At 42.7% G+C, this 24,280-nt stretch overlaps 1 protein-coding gene across 1 annotated transcript; it reads right to left on the reverse strand.

The window, feature by feature from the left end:
* Positions 1–3,904: 3,904 nt before the first annotated feature.
* castor2 (cytosolic arginine sensor for mTORC1 subunit 2) lies at positions 3,905–24,218 on the reverse strand. Its single transcript, XM_084565421.1, has 9 exons — positions 23,948–24,218; positions 18,271–18,341; positions 16,113–16,306; positions 11,801–11,933; positions 11,215–11,338; positions 10,468–10,578; positions 8,474–8,556; positions 7,621–7,715; positions 3,905–6,865 (listed from the first exon to the last, which is right to left on the reverse strand). The coding sequence occupies exons 1-9, from the start codon at positions 24,058–24,060 to the stop codon at positions 6,803–6,805; spliced, it is 987 nt and encodes a 328-aa protein (XP_084421547.1). The 5' UTR covers positions 24,061–24,218; the 3' UTR covers positions 3,905–6,802.
* Between the last annotated feature and the right edge of the window lie 62 nt (positions 24,219–24,280).

Below are 24,280 nucleotides of genomic sequence, written 5' to 3' on the forward strand. Positions count from 1 at the left end.
AGCCCTCTCCACACCTCTCTCCTGCAGCTGATGCACCACGCCCCCTCCACAGCTACGTACGTAGGTTACTGTGTCTGTGTCCTGCAGTACTTTAAAAAGTCCTAGTAGTAGCAGGCCCAGAACGGCGTCGTCCCACAGGTGAGCCAAATCAATGCATTCAGGTCAACAATATAGATTAATTTGCTGCAAAGCATTTATTTCCACTATGTTTTTATTAGTGACAGCACCAGCGACTAGTCGGTGTCGGCTTTTATCACATAACAGTCGACTTTTCATGCAACCCCTAGAACCAAGCTGTGGTAAATTAAGACCGTTCACCACGTGTTCTTGCCCTGCCCGTTTTATCGAGGATGCATTTAGAGGTAACTTGATATAGGCAGGTATCCCAGAACGACTGTCCACCAGCGAGTACACAAGTCTGGAGTTTGCGTTGTTTGGGTGTTACCACCTGAAAGTGACATGACTCAGGTTTGATAACAACCAGATACTCTCCTGTAGGATTAGTGGTAGTTACTGCAGCGAGGAATTTACAGACTTATACAACGGGGAAACAAACCAAACAACCCCTTTACAAGGACACGGCTCTGCACAAGAGGGCCTGCTCTTAAGGCCAGACTTCAGCTTTCCATCTGCAGCTGAAGCACAAGGGTCACAGAGAAGAAAAATGGTTTGAAAGAGGAGTTGAGGAAGACATTGCTGAAAAGGAGAGGTCGACAAAGACAAAACACAGTCTTAATATCTTTAAGAAAACCCAAACGGGTCCAGTTAACTTTTTTCTTTAGCTTTGTTATAGAAAAAAAATCAACACATAAAACCTTACATACTAAAATCCAGTAGTTTAAATCTATCTATCTCTGCAGATCCACTGGCCTTGGAAACATGTTTAGCATTCAGCTCTGCAAGGGACGATGCCTCCACACATCAATTAATCGCTGTAACCAGGAGCTTTCAGTGCACATCTGACCTTGCAGAAATATGCAGTCCGTCGTTACAACATCAAGAAAATGGTTTCGGATCGGTTCAAATTAAACCGCTCTGCCATCTCCTCTTTCAGCAAAGTCCAACCTGATAAACCGGCCTCGATCTAAACGTTGACGCACTGGTTTCCTGATATTAAGAGTCTGCCCTAATAATTGACGGACAGTTCAATTTGCACAGAACAATGATTGTGGCCGGAGTCAGGGCAGTGGTAGTCCTCATCGAGCGCCGGTATTTCGGGGGCCATTCATCATTGTGACAACTGGAGGGCCCTCGGCGAGCACACAAATGTATTTATGACAAAACTACTGAGTGAGCACAAAACATGCAACCTGTGATCCATCTGCAAGGCGGCATGTGAGAACACACAGGTAGCGGATATTTAACTCGCCTCTTTCTGATTAATACTCGAAAGTTTTTGCAGCTGAAATGTAGTTGGGCTTCATTTTGCCCACTTCTGGCATTTGGGGGTGGTATTATGTCAAAGTTGCGCCTGTAGACAAATGAGAAGGGTTGGCATGCTCATTTAGAAAGTGTAGCCTAACGTGGTGGTGATCAATCACAAATCTCCCCGGTCATTAATGATTTACCACGCGGAGCAGCACTGAAGTGGGCAGTGATGCCGAACCGAAAAGGAGTTGTCATGGAGATGCGTGTGCTGCTGTGAGTCCCTTTTTGGACTCCTTCATGGAGGCTTGAACCTGCAACAACAGACTGAAATGAAGGTGAAAACATCTGCAGCTCTTGTGGGGCGTGCAGATCAAAACCGGTCCAGAGTCTGATCCAAAGTCTCACTGATGCACAGACGAGCTACTGTAGCTGGATTTGCTTCACAATGTGAGTATTAGACCTGGACCACAGAGACATGGAAGAAGGGGGTCTGGTCTGGTGCATCAGAATAAGGCAGCGTGATGCTTTGGTCAATGTTCTGCTGGTAGACGTTGGGTCCTGCCGTTCATGTGGAGGTTCCTTTGATACATACCGCCTAGCTAAGCATTGTTGCATGTACACCCGTTCATGGAGGCGGTTTTCCCTGAAGGCAGTGGCCTCTTTCTGCAGGACGATGCTCCCTGCCACCAAGTTAAAATGGTCAACGAATGGTTTGAGGAACACATCAGCAGGTTCAAGGTGATGGCTTGGCCTCCACATTCCCCAGATCTAAGCCCAATCAATCATCTGCGGCATGTTCTGGACAAACAAGTCCAATCACAACTTGAAGGACTTAAAGGATCTTGGTCTTGGAGCCAGACTCTCCAGAACCACCATCTAGAGGTCTAGTGGCGTCCATGCCTCAACTGGTCAGGGCGACTTTTGAGCCAAAACCGTGTTTCAGAGAAAAATGAATATTAGGAAACCATATAATGTGATACAGCTCTTGTGATTTGAGCTCAACAGGAAAAAAAAGAAAACGTGTTGTTGACGTCCATCTCTTGTCTGGACACATTTCTGAGTCACTGCCGTTTAAATGTCACCCGTAAACTTTTCATTTGTCATTTCTGTGGGCGAAGAAGACTTCGCACCACTGACCTTCCAGCTCCAGCCAGAACGCTAAGCGATGCATTTCAATTACCGGCAACGAGATGCTCTAGTGTTCGCGTCGCCGCTTGAGTTATGGCTCGCGGTTTTAATTGAAAGCGGGAGCTGAGACGTAAACAAGAGCCGGTGAACGAGCTGGTGAACCGCAGAGCTGTAGTTTATATGGGGGAAGGGGGGGGGGGGGGATTATGTAAGGAGTAAGATGATCATGATGAGGGAAAACACTGGTTTAACACCGCTCACTCTCTGCAGCTGGAGACCCCTCCCCCCATATGTGTGTGCTGGAGCAGAGATGGGGTGGCGTGTGGAGGCAGCCGTGCAGAGCCACAAAGACCTGGCTGTTCTCTGCTTTGTTTGCTCAGGTCAAATAATACAGACAGCTGATATACTTGCAGCCTCCCCTGCTGTCCTGTGTTTGCTGCAGGCTGGAAGAAGAGCAGCGGTGGAGACAAGACAGAAAACCAGGTGTGTGTACTAATGTGTTTTTTTTTTCCCACACCACAAAATTATGATTTAACTTAATTTATGAATCCAGTTGTGGTGGTTAGCACTGATCCCTCACAGCAAGAAGGTTCTGGGTTTGAATCTGAGTTTGCATGTTCTCCCTGTGTCTGCGTGGGTTCTCTCCAGGTTCTCCAGCTTCCTCCCACCGTCCAAAGACATGCTGGTTAGGTTCATTGGTGATTCTAAATTGGCCGTAGGTGTGAGCGTCTCTGTGATAGACTGGAGACCTGTCCAGGGCGGACCCCACCTCTCGCCCCAATGACAGCTGGGATAGGCTCCCAAATGCTACCCTCCAGACCTCCAGAGGAAGGAGCAGTTACAGGAAATGAATGAATGAATTTATAAATCCCCCACTGTAGCGCCCCCTAGAGGCCACACAAGAAAAATGAGAAGCAGATTTGTTGATTGACTGGAAGCTTTTTGCCGTTGGGACGATTTATAGCAGATGACATTTAATTGCAACTGCTTAACTTATAAAAGAAGAAATTACACACAATATTTTACAAATAAAGATTCGCCAGTAACACGTATAGTAAGTTTAAAATGTCTCCTGCACATGACTTATTGCCACATTAGTGTTTATTTCCCCTTGTGGTGATTTGGGTTCACAGAGTTTCTCAGTAACCCACCAGCACTGTGGTTTTCTGTCGAAGCCAACACAAGTAAAAATGATGTGCTTCTTACACGTCTACCTTTTTTCTCTCCATAAAGCAGAAATCTCATCCCTGCCGGGACACGTTTCCTCCTCTAAAATCTCATTTACAGCTACTTCGGAGGCTTTGAAGACCAGATTGGGCAGAGACGTCAGAGGTTTATTACAGAGACGACCATCCCCGTTAGTAGGTAGACAAAAACGACACAAACAGAACACAAGACAAGCTCAAAAAACAGCTTGTTTATTTATTTTTTTTCTCACACAAGAAGCTCCAAATGAAAAGCTTTTAACGTTTTTTTTGTTTTTTTTAAATGGAGTCACCTTCCTCATGTTTTAACACTGATAAATACAGGATTTCTACTCATCAAATCTGATCAGAGGAGAGGCTGCAGTTAGGTGCAAGGTGATGTGAAAAAGAAAAGAAAGAAAACAAAACAAACATTTTCACCAATGATTAAGACCAACAGAAATCTTTCCGTGTGGACAAGATCCTTCTAAAGTAAATAGCCCTCTCTGTTTTCACATCAGTACTGCAGGTCTGTCGGGGTGGGACCTGCATTAAAGTGCAGACTGGAGCAGGAGAGGGGCAGCTTCAACATCTAAATGGACACCAGGGCTTCCTCCCTCCTCCCCCCTGTGTGAACCGTAGCTTATGTTTAGCACACTTGCACTCGTCATTATCTCAGCACATTGTCAAAGTGGCTCAGTATTTTATTACTATCGCAGATGTGGATATTTTCTCGTCAATGCATTCAGCATCAAGCTTCACTGTGAGTTCACACTGTGAGCAACGCGGTCGTGTTCTGTTCCGCACTAGTTTTAATACAGACTATTTATGTACAACATCTTTAACTGCACTTTACCTTTATTTTTTCTACGCTTTTGACATTATACCTGCTACAAGAGATCCTGCCAAATCAAATGTCCTTTGTATTCTTGTACAAAGGCTGTAAATATATTTATATCTGCTGTAAAGTACGACATTATAACATGAAGGTCTAAGGCAGGGGTGTCAAACTAATTTTAGTTCAGGGGCCACATACAGCCCAGTTTGATGTCAAGGGGGCCAGACCAGTAACACAACATCGTATTTACCTATAAATTACGACAACTCCAAATGTTTCCCTTTGTTTTAGTGAAAAGAGGAACATTATGAAAATGTTCACATTTAATGGACATTTCTTAAGAAAAAGAAATGCAATTTCTGTTTAGTTCTAGGTCTCAGTGTCGTGTTATGTCCACAACTCTTACTGAATCTGTGTGAACCCTAGGAATACGATTACTTTTATTGGAAAAATTGCAGTTAATGTAATTTTTTTGCAATTCGCAAATTCATCCCCCGGGCCAGATTAGACCCTCTGGTGGGCCGGTTTTGGCCCCCAGGCCGTATGTTTGACACGTATGGTCTTGATTCAGCCTTAAGTGGCCGTTTGAGGAACTGCAGCTTTCTGCACTTCAGCCCTGGAGGTTGTTGTCAGGAGCCCTTGACTTTTAGTCCCCAGGACTGTGCAAGAGGAGAACAAGTGTTTGGAAAATGGTTCAGCTTTTGCTCTGTGTAGTTGCTATTGCTTTTTAGACAGTTTCTCAGTCATCCAGGTCGTGATATATCCAGAATAACTAATTAAAATGAGTTCAGCTGGACTTTTAGGAGTAGATTTAACTTTTTTCCTTTGAGTTCAGATTAAATAAACTAGATCTGACGCGTTAGAGGTGCTGTTAGGTATATATCTGAACTATAAACAGCTACTTCCTCATTTTTTGTTCCTCATGTTATGCTAAGCTAAGCTAAGCGCCTCATTTCAAACCCATTTTGGGGCTGTTACGTTAGCGAGGTTGATGGGAATATGAAGCTGAAAGGTTGACCTCATGGTGGTCATCTGGGAACCATGAATGTCTCTGACAAATTTTACGCCAACCCATCGAGCAGCTTAAGTCAACACGCTGAGTGAAAATTAGAGAAACGGTTGAGATTTAACTTTTCTCCCAACTTTCAAAGTTGAAGGTTTGAGCAAATACTGAATACCGTCTTCAACTTCATCTAAATCAAATAAACGTGACCTTAAAGTCAGTCGGTAATGCTACTTAAATAGTCTGTATGAGCCAAAGAACTCGGTTTAAATGAAAAATCTGCCATCTGATTGATTGCCCAATCAACCAGGTTGCTCACAGTGTGAATACATATAACTCATCAAAGACCCAGAGAAGTAGCGTCGCCATTGAATAGTCTTTTTTCGTTGAGGAAGGAACTGATTGAAATGATCAAAGTCAGATTCTCTAAATGTTAAGGACACCGTCCAACCATCTCATAATTTGCTAAAATACTTGTAATCAAAATTACTTGACCAAGTCTCCTTCACAAGTTTCCTCGTGTTTCCCAGCGAGGTCAACGTAAAGACACGGGGTGTAACACGTCTTTTGACTATTCAACCGCAACCTAGATCTCACACTCATTTCATGTTTCATCAGACCAAGGTTGTGTTTTTAACTTCCAAGTCTGAGGGACTCCCAACTGTCAGATCTTTAACGTAATTAAAATAAATCTAAAAGCTAATAAAAGCTGAAAAAATAATAACAACAACCTATTACTCAACCAGGCTGTAATCGCTGGCTGTCTCCAAAATGATCTCCTTCAATTGCACACGTGTCTAGTACTTTGACAAAGGCATCGGTTTAGGCATTCAAACAGCTTGGCACTGAGAAAAATGACCTGTGGAAAAAAATGGAGAGCTTGATAAATATATGTAAATATTTCTTTTGGAGAGTACATTCGTCATCTTTCCATGAGAGGAGTTATGTAACTAATACAGTATGGTGCTCGTGAGGTGTTGGGGAGTGGGAAGAAGCAGCTTTGGAGAGAAAAGGAAAACCGTTTGGTAAACTAAATCAAAAGCTACCAGAGCAGGCGGTGGAGGGCCTCGAGTGCCATGGAAGGAAAGAGGGACCGGGGGCGTAAAAGAAAATGACCGAATAATAATAAAGGCATCCCTAACACACTGTCACACTCTTCCCTCCTCCCTCTCGGCGTCGACCCACGGCGGTCCGCTAACTAGCTCTTGGCACTTTTCGGACACGATAAACGTTTGAACGAAATGACTTTGAAAATGGTCGTTTGCGTGGTTTCCTCCATCTTCACTGAGCCGTGCTCTCGGTGCGCAGAGCTCCAATAACACTCTGGATGTTCTCTTCAGGAACCTGGAGGAGAGAACGAATTAACAGAGTCAAATATTCTGCTCATAATGTTTTGAGTTTGGTCTATAAAGCATCTGAAAACACGATTAAAGGATAACTACCATTTTTTAAAACTTGGACCTTATTTCTGGCATTTGGAGTCATTCGGACGATATTTAGATCTGTGTATATCCTTATAGTGGGAGTGAATGGGGCACCGAAACACAGCCTCTAAATAACACATTACCTGCCGCGAAACTCGTTCATTTCACCAATATTTTGTTATCGTACGCTAGTGCTATTCCCCGTTGAGTCCGGAGTTCCCTGTTATCTATTCGTGGACGTGCAGCGGTTTGTTGTTCTTTGGCCAGCTGTTCCTCTCTCTGCCTCCGCATCCTCCTTTCAACGAGCTCCTCATCCGTATACTCTGGCTCAAACCAGATGATGATAACAGGTAACTCTGGACTCAACGAGGAATAGCACTAGCGTATCATAACAAAATATTGGTGAAATGAACGAGTTTCGCGGCAGATAATGCGTTATTTAGAGGTTGCATTTCGGTGCCCCATTCACTTCCATTATATGGATATACGCGGATCTAAATATCGTCCGAATGACTCCAAATGACACCAAAGTTATATGGGTGAGTAAATGATCATATTTTATGCCAGAAATAAGATCCAGGTTGTAAAATACGGTAGTTCCCCTTTAACTGCAGTCCAACCAAAAAAATGTTAAATCTATTTCTTATTTAACTGAAAATTAACTGCTTTTCTCACCAAGGCGTGGTCGAACTTGAAGGTACTAATGTAGTAAGCTGGAATGTCAGCCGTTGCCAGGGGTTCTGATATCTGAGCCACGATGCCACACTCATCTGCAGACCAGACGACAACAAAACAAACGGATTATTGGATAAAGTACTGAGACAGTTTGTACACGGTTCCTTACCGTGTGCTGACGCAGCCCAACAAATGACCAAATGACCTCTCTTGAATACAACAGCCCTCTTTATCTGTTCATGCGAGCACTGATTCAGTAAGGATTTTCAGACGTGGATTGGTAAATCTACGGTGCAGATGTTCACTTCTGATGCCTTGAGTGAAATTAAATTGGATTAAACAAAAATGTCATGTGAAGAGTTTAAGTCTCCTGATATCCAGCCAGTCTGAAAGAGGCCCTTCATTTAGGAAATATTCTTTATAATGATGTTTATGTAACTCCATGATGAAATGATCCGAGCGGCAGAGAAGACAGGACACCGTCTGGCTGTGGCCGGTTTGATGGTCACAGAGATTAATCAAAGTCAGGTGCAGTTACCACATGTAAATATACACTTAATTTACTGTGTGTGTTCAATCGCCACCAGCTGAACAGATCTGTCTACAGACGCTTCCACAGTCGGTCCTCAGATTCTGCACGGTGAAGGCGTAGTGCTGAGTTTGTGAGACTGAGCGGTACAGTACTCATCGATCATCGGAGCACATTTATTATTCTGACACTGAAGCATATGCTGCTGCTGCTGGAGGTGAATTAATTTCTGATGGCGGAGCAGTAAATTCACCCATCACACTTGAATGTATTGCCTTGTTCTAACCAAACACACACACACACACGCTCTGTAATAAAACTCACCAAATCCTAAAGGCTGTCCCCCGATTCGAACCATTTTCCAAAGCTCACCAGAAGCGCTGGTGAAGAGGACGTTGTTTGGAAACCTAGAAGAGCAGAGAAACAGATTGTTTTACAATTTAAACAGAAGCATATAAACAGTACAGATGATCTGCTTTAGGGGACAGAAAGCATATTTATAGTTATGTACTGCATCATGTGACTCATTTCCTGTTGTTTTGGCACTTTACAAAGTCGGGGTTGGATGTCCTGTGTTCCTAATCTCTCTGTGTTTTGGCGTCACCTGCTCGGCCTGCTTGAGATCTCGACTGAGGTGTTAACCAGAAAAAGAGGCGCTGTGTATTATCCACAATGGAAAACCAAAATAGTTAAGTCGCACCGTGCAGAAGAAATGAGGCCATGGAGTCGGTCTTGGATTACATGAAGACACAGACAGACTAAAGCGACAGAAAAGCCAAAGAAAGATGCAAAACAACCTACTTGCTAAGCGTATTGAAGAACTGGTGCTACTTTAAAGGCAAAATATGCTCGTACCATATCGTGATTTAATTATTTTTTCTCCATTTACGGCAATTTTTAGATTTTAATTTATAAATTAAAAATATATATGAAGCTAAAGGCTTTTACACACTCCACGAGAAGCGAGAAGTTTGTTCTTGCAGCTTGTTCTGGACGCATCAACCGAGCAGAACTTTATTCTCGTGTGGTGCCCGGCAACTATTCTGTGATTGGTCAAAAACTGGAAGTGGGCGTGGTTAATACAGAAAACCAGAAATGCTAGCGGCCACTCTGTGAGCTCCCAGATGCTAATGTTCTCAGAGTGACCGCTAATCTCTCCTGGGTAAAGATCGTCCACCTTCTGCATCTCTGTGACGACTTCCCCGGAGTTCGGCACTTGACTTTCTCGTGAAATATCCATGACCTGGCCAGAACGAACTTTTTTCTTGTTCTCACAGCCTGAGAAACGAGAACAAATTTCTCGCTTCTTGCGGAGCATGTTACAAGCCTTAGGCAGGAGTTTAATTTGGAAAATGCATATGTCTTGCTGGCTAGTCTTGTAAGATTGTGCAACGAAATCAGTCCAGGCGAGAGGAAGCTCTACAGATCTAAAAACTGACTGTATTTAAAAAGTGTGGCGACAGAGAAGGACTGGACAAAAGCAAAGACGTCTGCGAGATGAGGAACTAGAGGTCAAACGTTGCAGAAATACCACAAACCTCCAAAACCGGTGACAAAACAAATTGAATATTAACTTTTATATCCAGTCCTGATTCAGACACAGCAAAAAAAAACAACTAAAATATCTAATCCTCCCTTCCATGATGATAGTTTTTTGGGGATTTCCTCACCTTTAAATGTTTTCCCGGTTTGTTTGTCACACTAAGCCGTTAAATAATTGGAGCAAACAGACAAAAAGCAGCAGGTAAATTCTTCAACATGCTGTAAATCAGAGTCAAATAGGTGACCCATCCCTTTAAGGCAACACATTAGGCTTTACATAAAAGCGACTCTGACCTACATGCTGCAGAAACAAAATCTGAACTTTTTTAAAACAAAAAAAACAATAAAAATAAAAGTTTGGCCCAGTTATTATTTTACTTCCACATGGCTTACAGGTATGACTGACCCACATGAGTCACGGCTCATTTATGAATGGACAACCTATGATCAGACGCTGATGCGGTGGCAACAGCTGCTCAGGTTTCTTTATGGCCTTTCTGATTAATTAGAGACTAAGCTGTGAGAAAGTGGGGGACTAAATGAGTCAGACAGTAACCCACTGTGTCTCAAGCACATCGTATACAACCCAGCTGCTCTGCGATCGCTTAGCAACAAGCTAATCACCCCTTCACACAACAATCATAAATTTGTTCCCCCTTCCCTGTACAAACACAATGTTCCTTTAGGACCGGCTGAGAGAAAACAACACCTTTTGAAGAATAAGTGGTTAATTACACAAGCAGCTATATATAAAAACATTGTTGTTTCACCGTCACCTTTGAGTCGTCTGCTCATCCATGACCAGGGAGATGTAGCCCTCGATCAGGGAGAACGAGAAGAAGCGGATGTGGCTGGAGTCCTCGTTGGATGCTCCAGGTTCTTTCGGCCTGGAAAGAAAAAAGAACGTACAATACAATTTATAAGATTATGTCAAAACATTTATAAATAAATATGTGGACCGAAAATGAAAACGATGAATGAAAAAGAGCAGAGTGCTCCACAGAAAACAGCTCATCAGGGCTTATTAATTAACGGGAATGTCAGCACTAATGTTCCAGGTACAGACCTTTTTTTTTTTTTGAATGTCAAAGCAGGAAAAGCACAGATGTAAATTACATGATTATGGTATTTTTCTCAAGTGTCCCCGTCCGCCATGTTGGTGAGTGTACGGACATAAAAACCAGAGCCCTGAAACTGGCTCTTCCAAGTGGAGCGAAGCCGTCGTTAGTGGTATTAATGCTTTCTTTTTGCTGCTTTGAAAAAACACAAAGAGGGCAGGTATCAAGTTGAAGTAATCTGAACTAATGAGAACGACTGGTGCAATAGTTGATTGATATATGATGCAAACACAGAGTTCACCACGCTCGGTTAACTACCAAAACCAAAATGGGCACGGCCAGAGCCAACACACTTGAGCTTCAAAAACCAAAAACCTCTGGGTTTCAAAGACAGCACAGCTAACCTCCTCCATTTAATTTCACTTCAAAGTTGAGTGAACTTTGAACTAATAAAAAGCGACTCACCCTCCAGAGTAAAACATGACGTCCATGAGCAGGGTGGCTACAGAGGGCAGTGTGTCTGGGTCCAGGCTGGTCACGCAGAACATGTTGCTGGGACTAGATAAGGGGTGAATGATGGGACGGGGCACTGAAAAGCAAATACCACAGAATACACTTAAAAAGGCTTAAAGGATCATTTAATAATAAACTTCTCAGTTTATAGATCATTGAGCTTCTTGTCTGTGCTGGGTTACAAGTTTGAGCTTGAAAACTGCAGTTGCCAATTCCCTGTTCTGTAATTACCACTTTTCACCATAGGTGGCGCCAAAGAGAATGAAACTGGTACTTTAAACACTTGACTCTACTTTGACCTGAAGTACCTCTGTCACGGCCATAAAAAAATCCAGTTTAACCAGTTTGGGCTGCAGGAAACTTGTGCATATAAAAAACACCTTACCAAGTAGCATATAGTTTGTGGAGCTTATTTCCTTTTGAGTTAAAGATCACAGAGAAATTTAGAAAGCTGTCCACGACTGGTCAAGAAACAAAGACTAATGCAGGACGGAAGCTTGTTCAAAGGCATAAATGTTAACATTTGTTTTATACCTACCAAGTTTTGGCTTCACAAAGCCATTGGTGACTCCCAGATCGTGAGCAGCTACAGTCTCTCCGTTGACCACCCGAAGCAAAGTGAATTCGGAAGACAGTGTGTGCATGACCATCGGCAGGTCTCGCTCTCGAACCTGAGGACAACAAAACGACTGAGGTCATGTCGGAGCGGCTTCTGAGAAAACATTTAACAGTTCTCCTAGAGCGAGTCATCTCTCAGTGCCCACCCTCATCCACGTTTATTTGAATGACTTCCAACACCAAATGGCTTTTAATAACCACCAGTAAATTGTTTATATTGAGCAGGTAAATTGTCAGAGTATCACAGCTTGAAGCTGCATTGTGAGTTATGTTCGTGGAGGAAAAAAAGGAAATATCTATCTCTGCCTGTGATGCCTTTCTTCCTGTGTCATTGTTGAAGGCTGGTTCGAGGCCAGAGGCTGTTTACGGCATCGTGCAGATAATCAATCGAGGGCTTCACCTTTCAGGCTCAGGTCCCTCTTTACCACCAGAGTCCACACAGCACAAAGGCTGCTTTATTAAGGCTGAGCAATCTGCTGAAGCCTGTTTATTTGTATAACCCTGTTCAAACACTGAGGCAAGCACACACACACACACAACGTAAAGGAGAGGAACATAAATTATTTCAATCAGGAAGAAACATAAATCTAGAAGGACAGGATGTTTCAGAGCAGTATTCATGTCTATAAAGAAAATTCAGTAGAGAAAGTCACGGGTAAGAAAATCAAAAGTGTCACGATTCAAACTGATTCCCTCAAAAAACCTTCTGCATTTTCCTATCCTTATATAAAGTAGTCATTATATATATTATCTGTTTATTATATAAACACTAATAAATACTATTATCTGATCATTCTGTTGGAGGAATGATCAGATCACTAGATAGTCTTTTTCTCTCTTCACCGTTTCCTTGATACTGTCACCTTGGTATTTGCTCTGTGGGCGTCAGGCTCTGGGTTCTGGAAAGCATCTACACTTTCGATTGATATTTACATAAATACTAATGTCTTGTACAGTAGTTTTGTTTTGGGTCACAGCGTCCAAAAAAACAGCCCCATCCACCAAGACGTCAGCAGCAGATCCTTTAAATCTGGGGAATCTGGAGGTTCAACACCTTGAAGCGTTCCTGAAACCTTTCCAGAACCATTTTTGTTTAGTGGCAGGGTGCATTATCCTCCTGAGAGAGGCCACTGCCATAAGGAAATACAGTTTACCTTAAAAGGTGTAAATTCTGTAACAATGCTTAGGTAGATGGTACGAGCCTAAGTAACATCCACGTGAAGGGCAGGCCCCAAGATCTCCCGGCAGAAAACTGTCCAAAGCCTTCATTGTCCTTCCTTGGACCACTTTCAAAAGGTAATCACTAATCGACTAGTCGGTTTGTCAACTTCACTGCTGTGACATGACACTTCAAACGTGACAGTAACAACATGGACGCCTCCGAGAAGCCCAGCGGGTCGTTGCAGCAAGCTAGCAGCAGTTCATCAAGTGTGTGGAAATACTTCAGTGAAGAAGAGGAATGGTCCAAATCTCAGTTTTAACCCGGCTACACTATCCCATCTAACAACACACTGTAGTACTATTAAATGCTATTGATGGCGCTGAGGTGCTGCATGTTTTATACAGGCTATACATATCTGCAGCTCACAGTATGTAGCACATGAGCCGTCTGTTCTCAGCAGATGTATTCAGGTCTAGAATATAGATTTCATTACTTTCTACAGGGTTTTTATTAGAGACGTCATCAGAGACTAGTCTGTGTTGACTTGACTTTCATCACACAACATTTAAAAAAAAAAAAATCTGAAGTCGTGCAACCCCTAATAGACTGGGCACACCCCACAAGAGCTGCAGCTTTGGAGACGCTCTGACCCAGTCGTCTAGCCATGACAGTTCTGTCCTTGTCATCATTTTGTCAAAATCCTTTTTTTAAACTGACAACCTAAGAACATCGGTATCAGCTTAAATGTGTGCTTTATTTAGAAAGGCGTCACACTTTATCTTGCTGTCACACAGCCCTTTAGTAGAAAATACTAAATTTCAATTGAACATGTCAGCGATAAAGGCAGCAGAAAATAGTTTGTGTTTTACAGCAACAATAAAAGACTTTTATTCAGCAGCTATGTTCTGTCGAATATAATAGTTGTGTGTATTGATTTTTTTGATGACTTTATGTGTCTTGTTGCCTCTAATACATCTTTGATCAGTGGAATTGTTGGCTTTAACAGTGCGAAAATCAAATAAAGTTAGAGCTGTCTCTGCTCGTACCGTTTCTTATGAGGAGCTGGTAGCTGCTCGACTCAGTCAGGATACTCACGGCTCCGTCTGAACGGGCGCATTCAACATTTGGTTCAGGTTTTACCGTTTTATGCAACACAAAAGATCATAACTGGGAAAAAAAAAAAAAAAAAACACACCCACATATCTTAAGCTGGCCAGCGTTCGGTCTGCTCAGAGACTCGGTAATGCAACCCAACGCAGCGTGAGGCGAGGACAAAGAGAGAGAAGGTGGCGGGTGGGTGTGGATGATAGGGTCAGCGCGATAAATATGCGTCTTATTTAATCGGACACGGCAACAATTAAAGCGTGTGGGAGGGAGCAGCAAGTGTCGAGACGGGGAACAGGCCCGAGTATGATACCTTGAATTCCAGCAAAAAAAAAAGAAAAAAAAAAAGGCTGAGCTGCTGATCGCCTTTACGTAACAGATTATCAACATTTTTTCTTTCATTTTCATAAACATGCCAGAGCTGGTCAGCAGACCTTGTTTTTCCGCTAAAGAAACACAATAATAAAAAGACTCCCTGTGGCCACAAAGGCCCCGGTATGAGAGAAGGATTTCTTCTTAAATCAAAGGAAGTGGGCTTGAGCAAAGTACACTATATCCAAGGTTATTGCTTTTTCATGTCGGCCACGGTGGATGCAAACAATTGAGCCGCCCGCCAGTGGTTGCATAACAGACGAATAATGCAACGCATATAGCGTGTGGTGAAGCTGATCTAATGTCAGCTGTTTAACACGTATCATCAGCAGCTTTTTAACAGCATCCAAAGAAAGTGTGAATCGGCACTTGAGGTCAGTGACTTCTCTTCGCCCAACATGAAACCAGACATCTGTACAGTTACCACCGCTAAAATTAGGGATTTAAGTACGAGCATGGAAGTGAAAATTTATTTTAGTCAACTAAAAAGGAATCAATCAGTTTAAATCTGCTTCATTACGAAATTACAACTTTTACTTCTCTAAAGGGAGACTGAAATGCTACCAATGTACCAGACTCCATTGACAAAACGGGCAATTTTACTATACACTCAACTTGTTAGTTTGTTTCTGTTATTTGTGTGACTTTGGCGTGTTTTAACATTTTATTTTTGGTTCTGTATTAATGCGTTAAAACACCAAAGTCACACACGGATAGACCAGCACCCTCCTGTGTTCATAAAGGTAAAATTACAGTTTTTATCAATGGAGTCTAGTGGCGCGGATGAGAACAATATAGCAGCTTCAGTAAACGTTGAAGAAGGTTGTCTGACTGTGTATTTGCTGCTGACCCCGTCCCGTCCATAGCTGCTTGGCTTACGTGCTGGTATTCTTCTAAAGCTCCTCCAAACTGGGGGGGCGGCCCGGCCACTGTCTACTTTAGGTAATCCACCCATAAAGGGTAAGCACCTCATACAACCACCCTTCAAAGAAACTGAACTTTCCCTTTAATGTTTTGGTTGTGTGTACAAAAGCCGCTTTAGCTTGTTGTTTCTTTTTGACGGGGAACTGTAGCCTCCAGACTCCATACAAAAAAATTCCAATTTTATCTTGCAAAACACAACAATGTCTGGTATACCCATTGCCTCAGATGGTTAGTCTGTTTGCCATATTATTTATTTTTACTTTGTTGCTTTAAAATATTAGACGGAATCTGTATTAATGTGTTAAAAGTCACACAACGGCAGACCAGCAACTCCTGTATTCTGCGAGGTAAAATTGCTGTTTTTGTCAATGGAGTCTGGTGGTGTTGCATAGCGCGTATACCTAAACTGATAAAAGATTTTGCTGCAGACCTCATCCACAGCAGCTTGTTGCTTGATTTTCTGTCAACTATCTACTGTATGCAGTGGCAATAATCATGGACCATACCACCACACTTCACAGAAACTGAAATATTCCTTGTGCCTGTGTTTTTTGTGGACTTAAAAACTCTGACTCAGCTCTGAGACTACATTCTGTCCACTTAAGTCTTACGTGGATGACGTTTCACGCTAAACCTCGACACATACTGGATCATCGTCACTCCCGCTCACCAGAATGAAGTCCGTCTGATACGTCGACAGCATGAAGACAGAGATGTTGTGGTCGGCCAGCGGTGCGATGACAGATTTAGCGATCTTGGTGACTCCGATGGGCTGCGAACTGGAGGCGTTGCCGCCCCCTGACACCACGTTCAGGGCCAACCACGTGGCGTCGGCAACACTGATGTGCTCCGACTGCGGCAGCTCTGGAAAAAAAAAAAAAAAAGGTTGAAGGCACCGTCATACCAATAAAGCTTTTAGAAGAGTTTGTTAATAGTGGCACACAGGTGGTTTATTTTTATTTATTCAGATGTACGTCAAAGTCGCCATGCTATTTATGCTTAAGGTGTCTGCACAGGTGATGATGTATTTTCCATCTCCAGGGAGGAACATACAGGAACTGAGTGGTTAAAGTGAATAATGAGAATGAGTAATGACTTCCTTGTTTTTTTTGTCGACTAGTTCCAGAAATTCTGAGGACTGTTTCTGAGTCATATCCTCGAATCAGAGAGAATACACAAGTTATCCTTGTAAAATGGTAAAGTGGTGCTTATGTAGGCTTGACGATATATTCTAGATGAATATATACTCAGTTAAAGCTATTAATTCTACATATAGATTTGACTCAGTGGGAATTAACTCAGAACCTTCATAAATCGTCGGCTTCAAGCTGATTAAAGGTTTAGTTTTAATCTAAAACGATATAACAGTTGAAAGAAGGTACGGCACATTGTTCCTCAAACAAATGAATCAATAGCCTCTGAAGCTTTAAATGATCTGGTGGATAGGAGCAGTAGATAATGGGGGCCGTATTTCAAGTTTGCTTCTAAAACCAGAAACAAAAAGTGGAAAAACAGCCGTTATTTCATTTTTATTTTTAAATCCAAAAATGAAACCTGAAGTAGCTTTTATCTGGGTTTTGCAGCATTCGTCATCGGACAGTTTTTTTTTTTTTTTTGCAGAAAATGCAGCGCTACTCTATATTTAGAAAACAAAAGCTCACAGATAAATTTAGATGTCATACCTTGTGTCATAGAGTTTAAAATTACATCTGAATATTGTTCCGAATTCACGTCCGTGGTCGGTTTCGACCAACAGAAAAGATTTTCCAAGAGAGTTACAAAACCAATGGGTGCTGTAAACAACTTCTATTTCTTCTCTTACAAAAAACATGTGGTTTTATATAAATCAAATAACATAATAATAATTTTCTGTTTTCTTTTTTCAAATAAATTCGAATAAAACCAAACTTGAAATACCACACATGGACCCTTACTGTGGCCAGTGTTAGGTAAGCTACTGCAGAAACAAATAAATCAGATGTAGTGACTCTTCCTTAGCTATTTTAGTTTATTAACATGTGTCATTATGGTGTCACTTCTAACAGTCTAATGATCTCTGGGTAATTGAGTTCAGAACACCATAAACAATGAATCCAGCAGATTAGAAACTATGATCGTTGTACTGATTAGCGCTGCAACAATTAGTCTTATGGAAGGTTATTACTTCTCATAAAAGAGCGTAATCACTTTACAATGAAACTAAACGGCTAATTAATTCACGATGCAGAAAAATCATTAAAAGCTGATTAAAAACATAGTATTGGTGCACCACTTGGCGTTAATGTGAACAACATTTTAGCTGATTTATTAGCCAAGCGTCGCTCCAATTGAGCGCAGTTAACCCTTTTAACAACCAGTAGGAAAAAATATTTAATGCAACGTGAATTTAGATCATGTTTAAGCATGTTCTGATGTTTCCTGCAGGCTCAATTAAACACCAACAACATGCATATAAGGACTCTCCGTGTTAGGGTTTAGTTCAGCATGAAACAGGCACTACTATCACACTCACAGCCAGTCACCAGTAGAAAATACCTGCGCCGGTTATGCAACAAATAGCCAGTAGTCTCCAGGGTAACCGAGGAGGGTCACCCTGGAAAAGGGTGCGTAATGACACGGATTCACTCACTCAGCCAACCACAAAAACACGGCGAGCGGCAGCTTGGCCTCACATCTATAATGACAAAGTGTGCTCAAACATTGGCGGCCGAAGCTACGTGGAGCTGCAGACAATCAGAGATTACACAAGGTGATCTTTTCACCGCTGGCCCCCGATCTATGGTTGCCACAGCGACTTTAAAGATCTCACGGACGGAGCGAGGGCCCACCTTTAAAGCCTTCCTCGTCCACGATAATGGTGTAGTCCTCCGGAGTCTCCGTCAGACTGAAAAACTTGCATCTGAATGGGGGGGGGGAGACGGGGGAAGGAGAAAAAATAAAAAACAAAGACATTGAGAAAAAGCTCCACGCTTCACTTCATGCACTTTCTCTGCTCCTCGAGGCACTCATAACATACACATCAAATAGTCTGGAGCAACGGCAAGGAAAATAAAAAAAGAAATGTCAGTAAATTTCTTTTTATATCGAATATGAGGCTGATAAAAAGTCATCACTGCAGTGGGATGCTGTTCTGCTGCCAATATAAACCTCCCAGACGACACGGAGAGGGGGGGAACCTCGCTGTGAGAGGAATCTCTGAGACCCTGAGATGTTTTTAAACACACAAACAAAAGGAGGAGACCTAAAAATATGACCTGAAGCCTGCACCGAGCACAAAATGATCACATCAGATCTGTCTTTATTCTACAATGAACATTTAAACCTCACCAGAGCAGCTGTGGATTCATTCAAACGTGAGTAAGCATACTTCCCATCTCGGTATGAAAACTTGACTCATGATAATGTGCTCACTGTCCGGCCCTCCACGAACACAAACCACAAACCAGCTGACACCTACCGACTCACTGTAACTGGCAGTGGCCCGACCAAAAGCTTGAAAATGCAAAAACCTCCGCAGATCATGAGTTGAGATAAGCGGTTAAAACAGAAACGAGCGAGAGCTTCATACGTTGCTCATTTCAGTTTATGTGAAACTGTGTTTTTCACGCTGATAATCTGTGTTATTCTTAATCCATCACTACGTACCTATTGCCAGTTTTACTCAGCTCCTGAATAAGCCTTTGTTTTGATTCCATTTAGGATATTTGGCTCCTTATCTATAAAATATGTTCATAACCTTCAGTGCAACTGAGCAAACGGGATCATTTTGGCATCAGTTTTCACACTGGCAAAAAAAATAAATATAATCTAATCTATTATCTCAACTTCCAAAGGTTCAGTGCATCAAATCGAACCCGTTCTGAGACGAAAACACTGTGAAACTGTGTCCGACGGCCACGCTTTATACCACAAAGAGAAGCAGACGCAGCAGAAAAACACCGTGCACACAACACTCCTGTGATAATCACATTCGCATTTACAGGCCAGCCACCGAATGCTCGCGCTTCATATTTGGCGGAAAGGTGTGAAGAACGACGGGAGAATAACAGAAAGGCTCTCGGCGGTTCCCTCTACGAGAACGGCAGCGTTTCCTGTTGGATTTAAATGAGCTGTCAAGTGTCACTTTGACTTACAGCGTTTTCTGTTTTTGTTTTAGAGCTAGAACATTAAAGTGATTAGCACAGGAGGTTGTGTCTTGCGCTGATAACACTCCTCTAATCACAGTCACGTCATTATGAGCGCTACTTAATGACTTAATATATTCTTTGACATCAATCCATCCAGAGCTACAGTACACCACGCAAAGAAGGAGGCCACAGAACATGCAGCCGGCATTACTCACATTCTGTGTGCACGCAAGGAACTTCGCAGGGAGGCTTCAAATAAGTTTATATTGACAAAGCGCTGCAACACAACTAGCAACCTTTAAAAGAACAAAAAAACACTTTGACCTCAGGATAACCTCTATTCATAATTAAGGCAGAGGATTAAGGGTCGTCTTGGAGTCTAATTAGGTGTCAAAATGTGTGTAAGTATGGACATGGACACTTGTATTCCACTAATAATCAGAATAAAATCCCAATCAGAACAAAAACGCCTCATGTTAACACCTCACTGTAAACAGACTGGCCCAATCAGATGGAACGTTTCGATAATCTGTTTAGTAGGAAAATATCAGCTCCTAATAACCATCCAACAACTTGGATCTGATGGTTTCTCTTCAGCTGGAGTAAATCCATTCTTTCTGAGCTTTTTCACCCCACATGAGGGACTGAAACATGGAGGCAGCAGAACAACCAGTTTGTTTAAACAAGCGCCTGAAAAGATGACCGGAGCTGGAATCAATGAAAACGTGTCGGTCATTTTCCAAAGTTTGTGTTGTCAATAAAGTGTCGGGGAAAACTCCTTCTGTTGTTTTTCCTTCGGGGTTGACGCTCCACAGCGACCGGAAACCACTTTGTGGAGCATGTAAACATGCACATCTCATCAGATCACTTTATTGGCTCACGGATTCGCACACACAACCGCCAAACTGCTGCACGAGTGGCAGCCCGCTGCTCCGAGCGTACGCATTACTGCGGGAGCGAATGGATGCCTCAAATAAAATAGGGACAATTTATTGTATAATTATTCATTATAAGCTGGAATCTGTGACGCTAATGTATGCATGTCATTCGCTTTAATGTGGTAATCATTTGTTGGTGACCTGGGGACAGAGGAATAAGATAAAAAACCTTGTTAAAGTTGGATTAACTTATTTCCACATCCAGCTAGTTTAGAGCTACGTGCTGCTGCTGCTTGAAACCGGCTGATGAGCTAAAAGAGGCTTCAACAGAAGAGACACACATTTCATTTTTGTCACTTGATCCCCCGCTTATATAAAATATTGATTTGCGCAGCTTAAACACTGATGCATCGGGCACCTGGACACATAAATGAAAAGCATCGCTCATACCGTAACACATGTATCTGCATTGAACTGAAAACTGAGCCCTGAGTCAATATTATTTTTACTCTCTGCTTATATCTGAAGACCAATTTAAACTGGAACCGTGAGGCATACATTTAACTCCGCCGGCTCGACTGCGAGGTGCGTTATGTAACCGCCGCATGCTGGGCTTGAATTGTGTTTCTTTTCCGAGGACTGCTCGGAGCACGGCTGGAGCAAGACACGAGGTTCCGTTAATTTCCTTCTCCTTGTTGGGTTTCCTAAATAAGAAAGGGAATGCATGCAAAACTTGACATATAAGATGAGGGACAGGATGTAAAAGCTGTATGATTTAAAGTGTTTTTAAATGAGCAAATCTATACTGAGGATACACTAATGAATAATATGTTCAGTGGAGAAATGAGGCACGTTAAAGACCTAAGATCTAATAAAAATAAAAGCCTAAAAAAGTCAAAATCAGAGTCATTCAATGGACACCCATATCCTAGAGTCAGATCTTATGTAATCATTAATGGACGGCTGCCATGACCACCACACCTCCAGGCCTCAAATCCTGCTTAACAACTGACCAAACCTCGTGTCCAAATAACCTCCACAACACCTCTGACAGAGGTTTGACAAAATTTACTCAAAGAAAAAGAGACTTTCAACAATTCTACAACCTGAACTGACGCTTTTATACGTACTGCTCACCCCAGCAGAGGGAGGGATATCCACAACAAGTCCAAAATTCAAAGCTAATGTTGCCAGAACCAAAAACTGTTTACAAGTGGCGGTTTATTTCTTAACACGCAAATCCAGAAATGAAAAAAGCCGCTACTGTTAATGCTGCGTCCCACCAAAACGAATGGACCGAGGGCACAATCACACCCACAGACGAGGACGCAAATAGTAAATGTAAAACACATATCCTGGAGACGTGGATGCAGCCTCATTTAAGGAGGATTAAAACGTGACGCCTCCCGCTGTGAAGGAACACAACCGCTCTTTGTCGCTTCGTCACGGACCTCACCTGCGTTAAGCCTCACTGTCTGACATTTCATCTGCGTTTAGCGACAGTGGGCCGAAGAAGTAGGAGCTGGAGAGGGTTTTTCACTCGTTGAGCTGTTTGATTGTATCAAAGCAGCCGTGTCATGCAATGTTGGTTCAAAACACAAAACCACAAGTATCATGAGTGTACTTCCTCGTTGATGCCGCCGCTACAGCGACTTCTGCCTTTCTGATTTCAGAAAATGTGGTTTACATAAATATTGCTGAGCAGTTAAATCGTGCGGGAAGAATTAAAAAAAATATTGTTCGCCGACGCCCAAATTATCTATATGTACACGTGCATATATAAACGACCGAGAGCAGAAAGCTGAAAGTGATGAGGCGCAGAAAGAGCAGAAAACTATTTGAGGAACTGGTTATTTGCTCAGCTGAGAAAATGAAGGGAATGGAGTGATCTCTTAAAGCTGATGGTAAAAGCAGGAAGAAAGAACAAGTGGAAGGATTTGAGGGACTTTTATTAGACGAGGACTAGACGAGTGGAGTCAGAGCATCTCCAAAAAACTGCAGCTCCCCAATGACCCTGTGCCACGACGCTCACTGATGCACGTGGGGAGTGAAGGCTGGCCCCCGTAATAGTACACACAGTAGGTCACAGTTAGGTTTGTTTACTGCACACCAGTCAAGGAGTCCAAGCTGATGAAAGCTCCTGCAACGGACACGTGAGCCTCAGATCTAGCAACGGAAGGAGGAGGCCTGGTCTGGTGAATCCCATCATGTGGATGGCTGGGTGCTTTACGTCGTGGCTTATTTGGGGGGGGGAATACATGGCACCAGGATGCACTTATTTATTTCTGAGGCCTGCCATAAAACCTAAACCACGTCCTCGTTGCGTCAAAACTTATTCTGTTTCTGTTTAAGTGGCGGCCGGCAAGCAGGAGATTGTCAATAAATACTAGCAGCAACGACAACAAACACGGAAAAGAAAAGAAAAGTTTCCTGGAGACGGCGTGAAGGTGAAAAATATCACAGGGAGGGTTGCAGGGTTTATGGCAGCGTTGAGAACACAGGTTTCCTGGAGCCAAGGCAAGACAAAACAAGGAAGATAAGAAAAGCCTTTATGAATCTCCAACAGGAGGAAATTTGGTTTAATTAAGACCGGATCAAGGCTTGGATCGGCCGATACTGAATATTAAGAGATCGGTATCGGATCGGGGGGCAAAGAAAAACTTGTGTTCCCTATTTAGACTGCTGGGAGTTTAGTTTTCACCGTGACACAAAAGACACTAAAGAATAATTTGCACATTGATCGAAAACAACGTGCAGCTGTAGTGTTGTTTGAATCTGTATCTTCACCTCAGCTCACACTTTGCCTGTTGTGAAACAGCCAGGACAAGTCACAGGCTGAGTGCAAACTAATTTGCCTCGGCTTATTTTAATAGGACTGTAAAAACAGCCCCCGGCGGAGCGGTGGCAAGCCTGCAGGCCTGGTGTGGTGTCAGTGGCACTTGAATGAAAGTTTCCTTCCAGCACACAGACTTGACAGTTAATGTCAACTCTGCTGGACAAGAGCCAACGTGTGAGCTGTAAACGTCCTCCGCTGCTTGATCACACTGAGCTGATGTGCTTTTAATATTCCTGACAGAGGTGGAATAAAATAATAAAAAAATAAAAACAGGCTGCACACACACATATAAACACATATAAACACACAAACACACACACACACACACCCGCTGGCGTCGACCCAGCTACAGATGGCACAAAGCTACAAAATGACACTACAGAACGAGGATAGGCCTGGAAACTGGTGGCAGAGAGCAAACACACACACACACAGCGATCACAATAACACACACAGCTGCATTGTGAAGCATTAACACAACTGCAAACACCACCTGGAGATCAATTAAACACATTTTAACACACACAAGTAGGTTTAGTTCGCTGTAACGCTGGAGTCTCTTACAGTAAACATGCAAAGGCAAGTGAGGAAAAAAAAAAAAAACACAAAACATGAACGGCTGCACGTTTTTTAATCCAGCTAACACGTCTGGGAAGTTACGTACCTTGTTTTGGAGGCCAAGAAGGCGAGTTTTATTAATCCGTGAGTGCAAATCTGGATCCCCTCTTTCTCTATACTCGCCACTTTCAAGCTGTGCTCTAAAATGTGAAGCTCCATCTTTTGCGTCTTCTCATTTGAGGGGCGACTAAAGTGTAAAAGCTAAATACTTTCAAATAAGATGCATAAATAAATAAATACACGCACGCACACACACACGGCAGGCTGGAGAAAGAAACGGGGAGGCAGGGTGGGATAAAGAAAGCAAAGAGGTAAAAACGGACCTGCTGTCAAAGCTGGGACGGAAGCCTGCGCACTTCTGGTACGAGCTTTTCAAAAT

Source organism: Chelon labrosus (genome assembly GCF_963514085.1).
Source record: "Chelon labrosus genome assembly, chromosome: 17".
Lineage (NCBI taxonomy): Eukaryota > Metazoa > Chordata > Actinopteri > Mugiliformes > Mugilidae > Chelon > Chelon labrosus.

Coding starts and splice junctions, on each gene's coding strand:
- castor2 (XM_084565421.1), bottom strand. CDS start 24,060: ATGGAGCTTCACATTTTAGAGCACAGCTTGAAAGTGGCGAGTATAGAG. Junction 10,579..11,214: donor GTCATGTTTTACTCTGGAGG/GTGAGTCGCTTT, acceptor TTTTCTTTCCAG/GCCGAAAGAACCTGGAGCAT. Junction 6,866..7,620: donor TCAAGTTCGACCACGCCTTG/GTGAGAAAAGCA, acceptor TCTCTCCTCCAG/GTTCCTGAAGAGAACATCCA.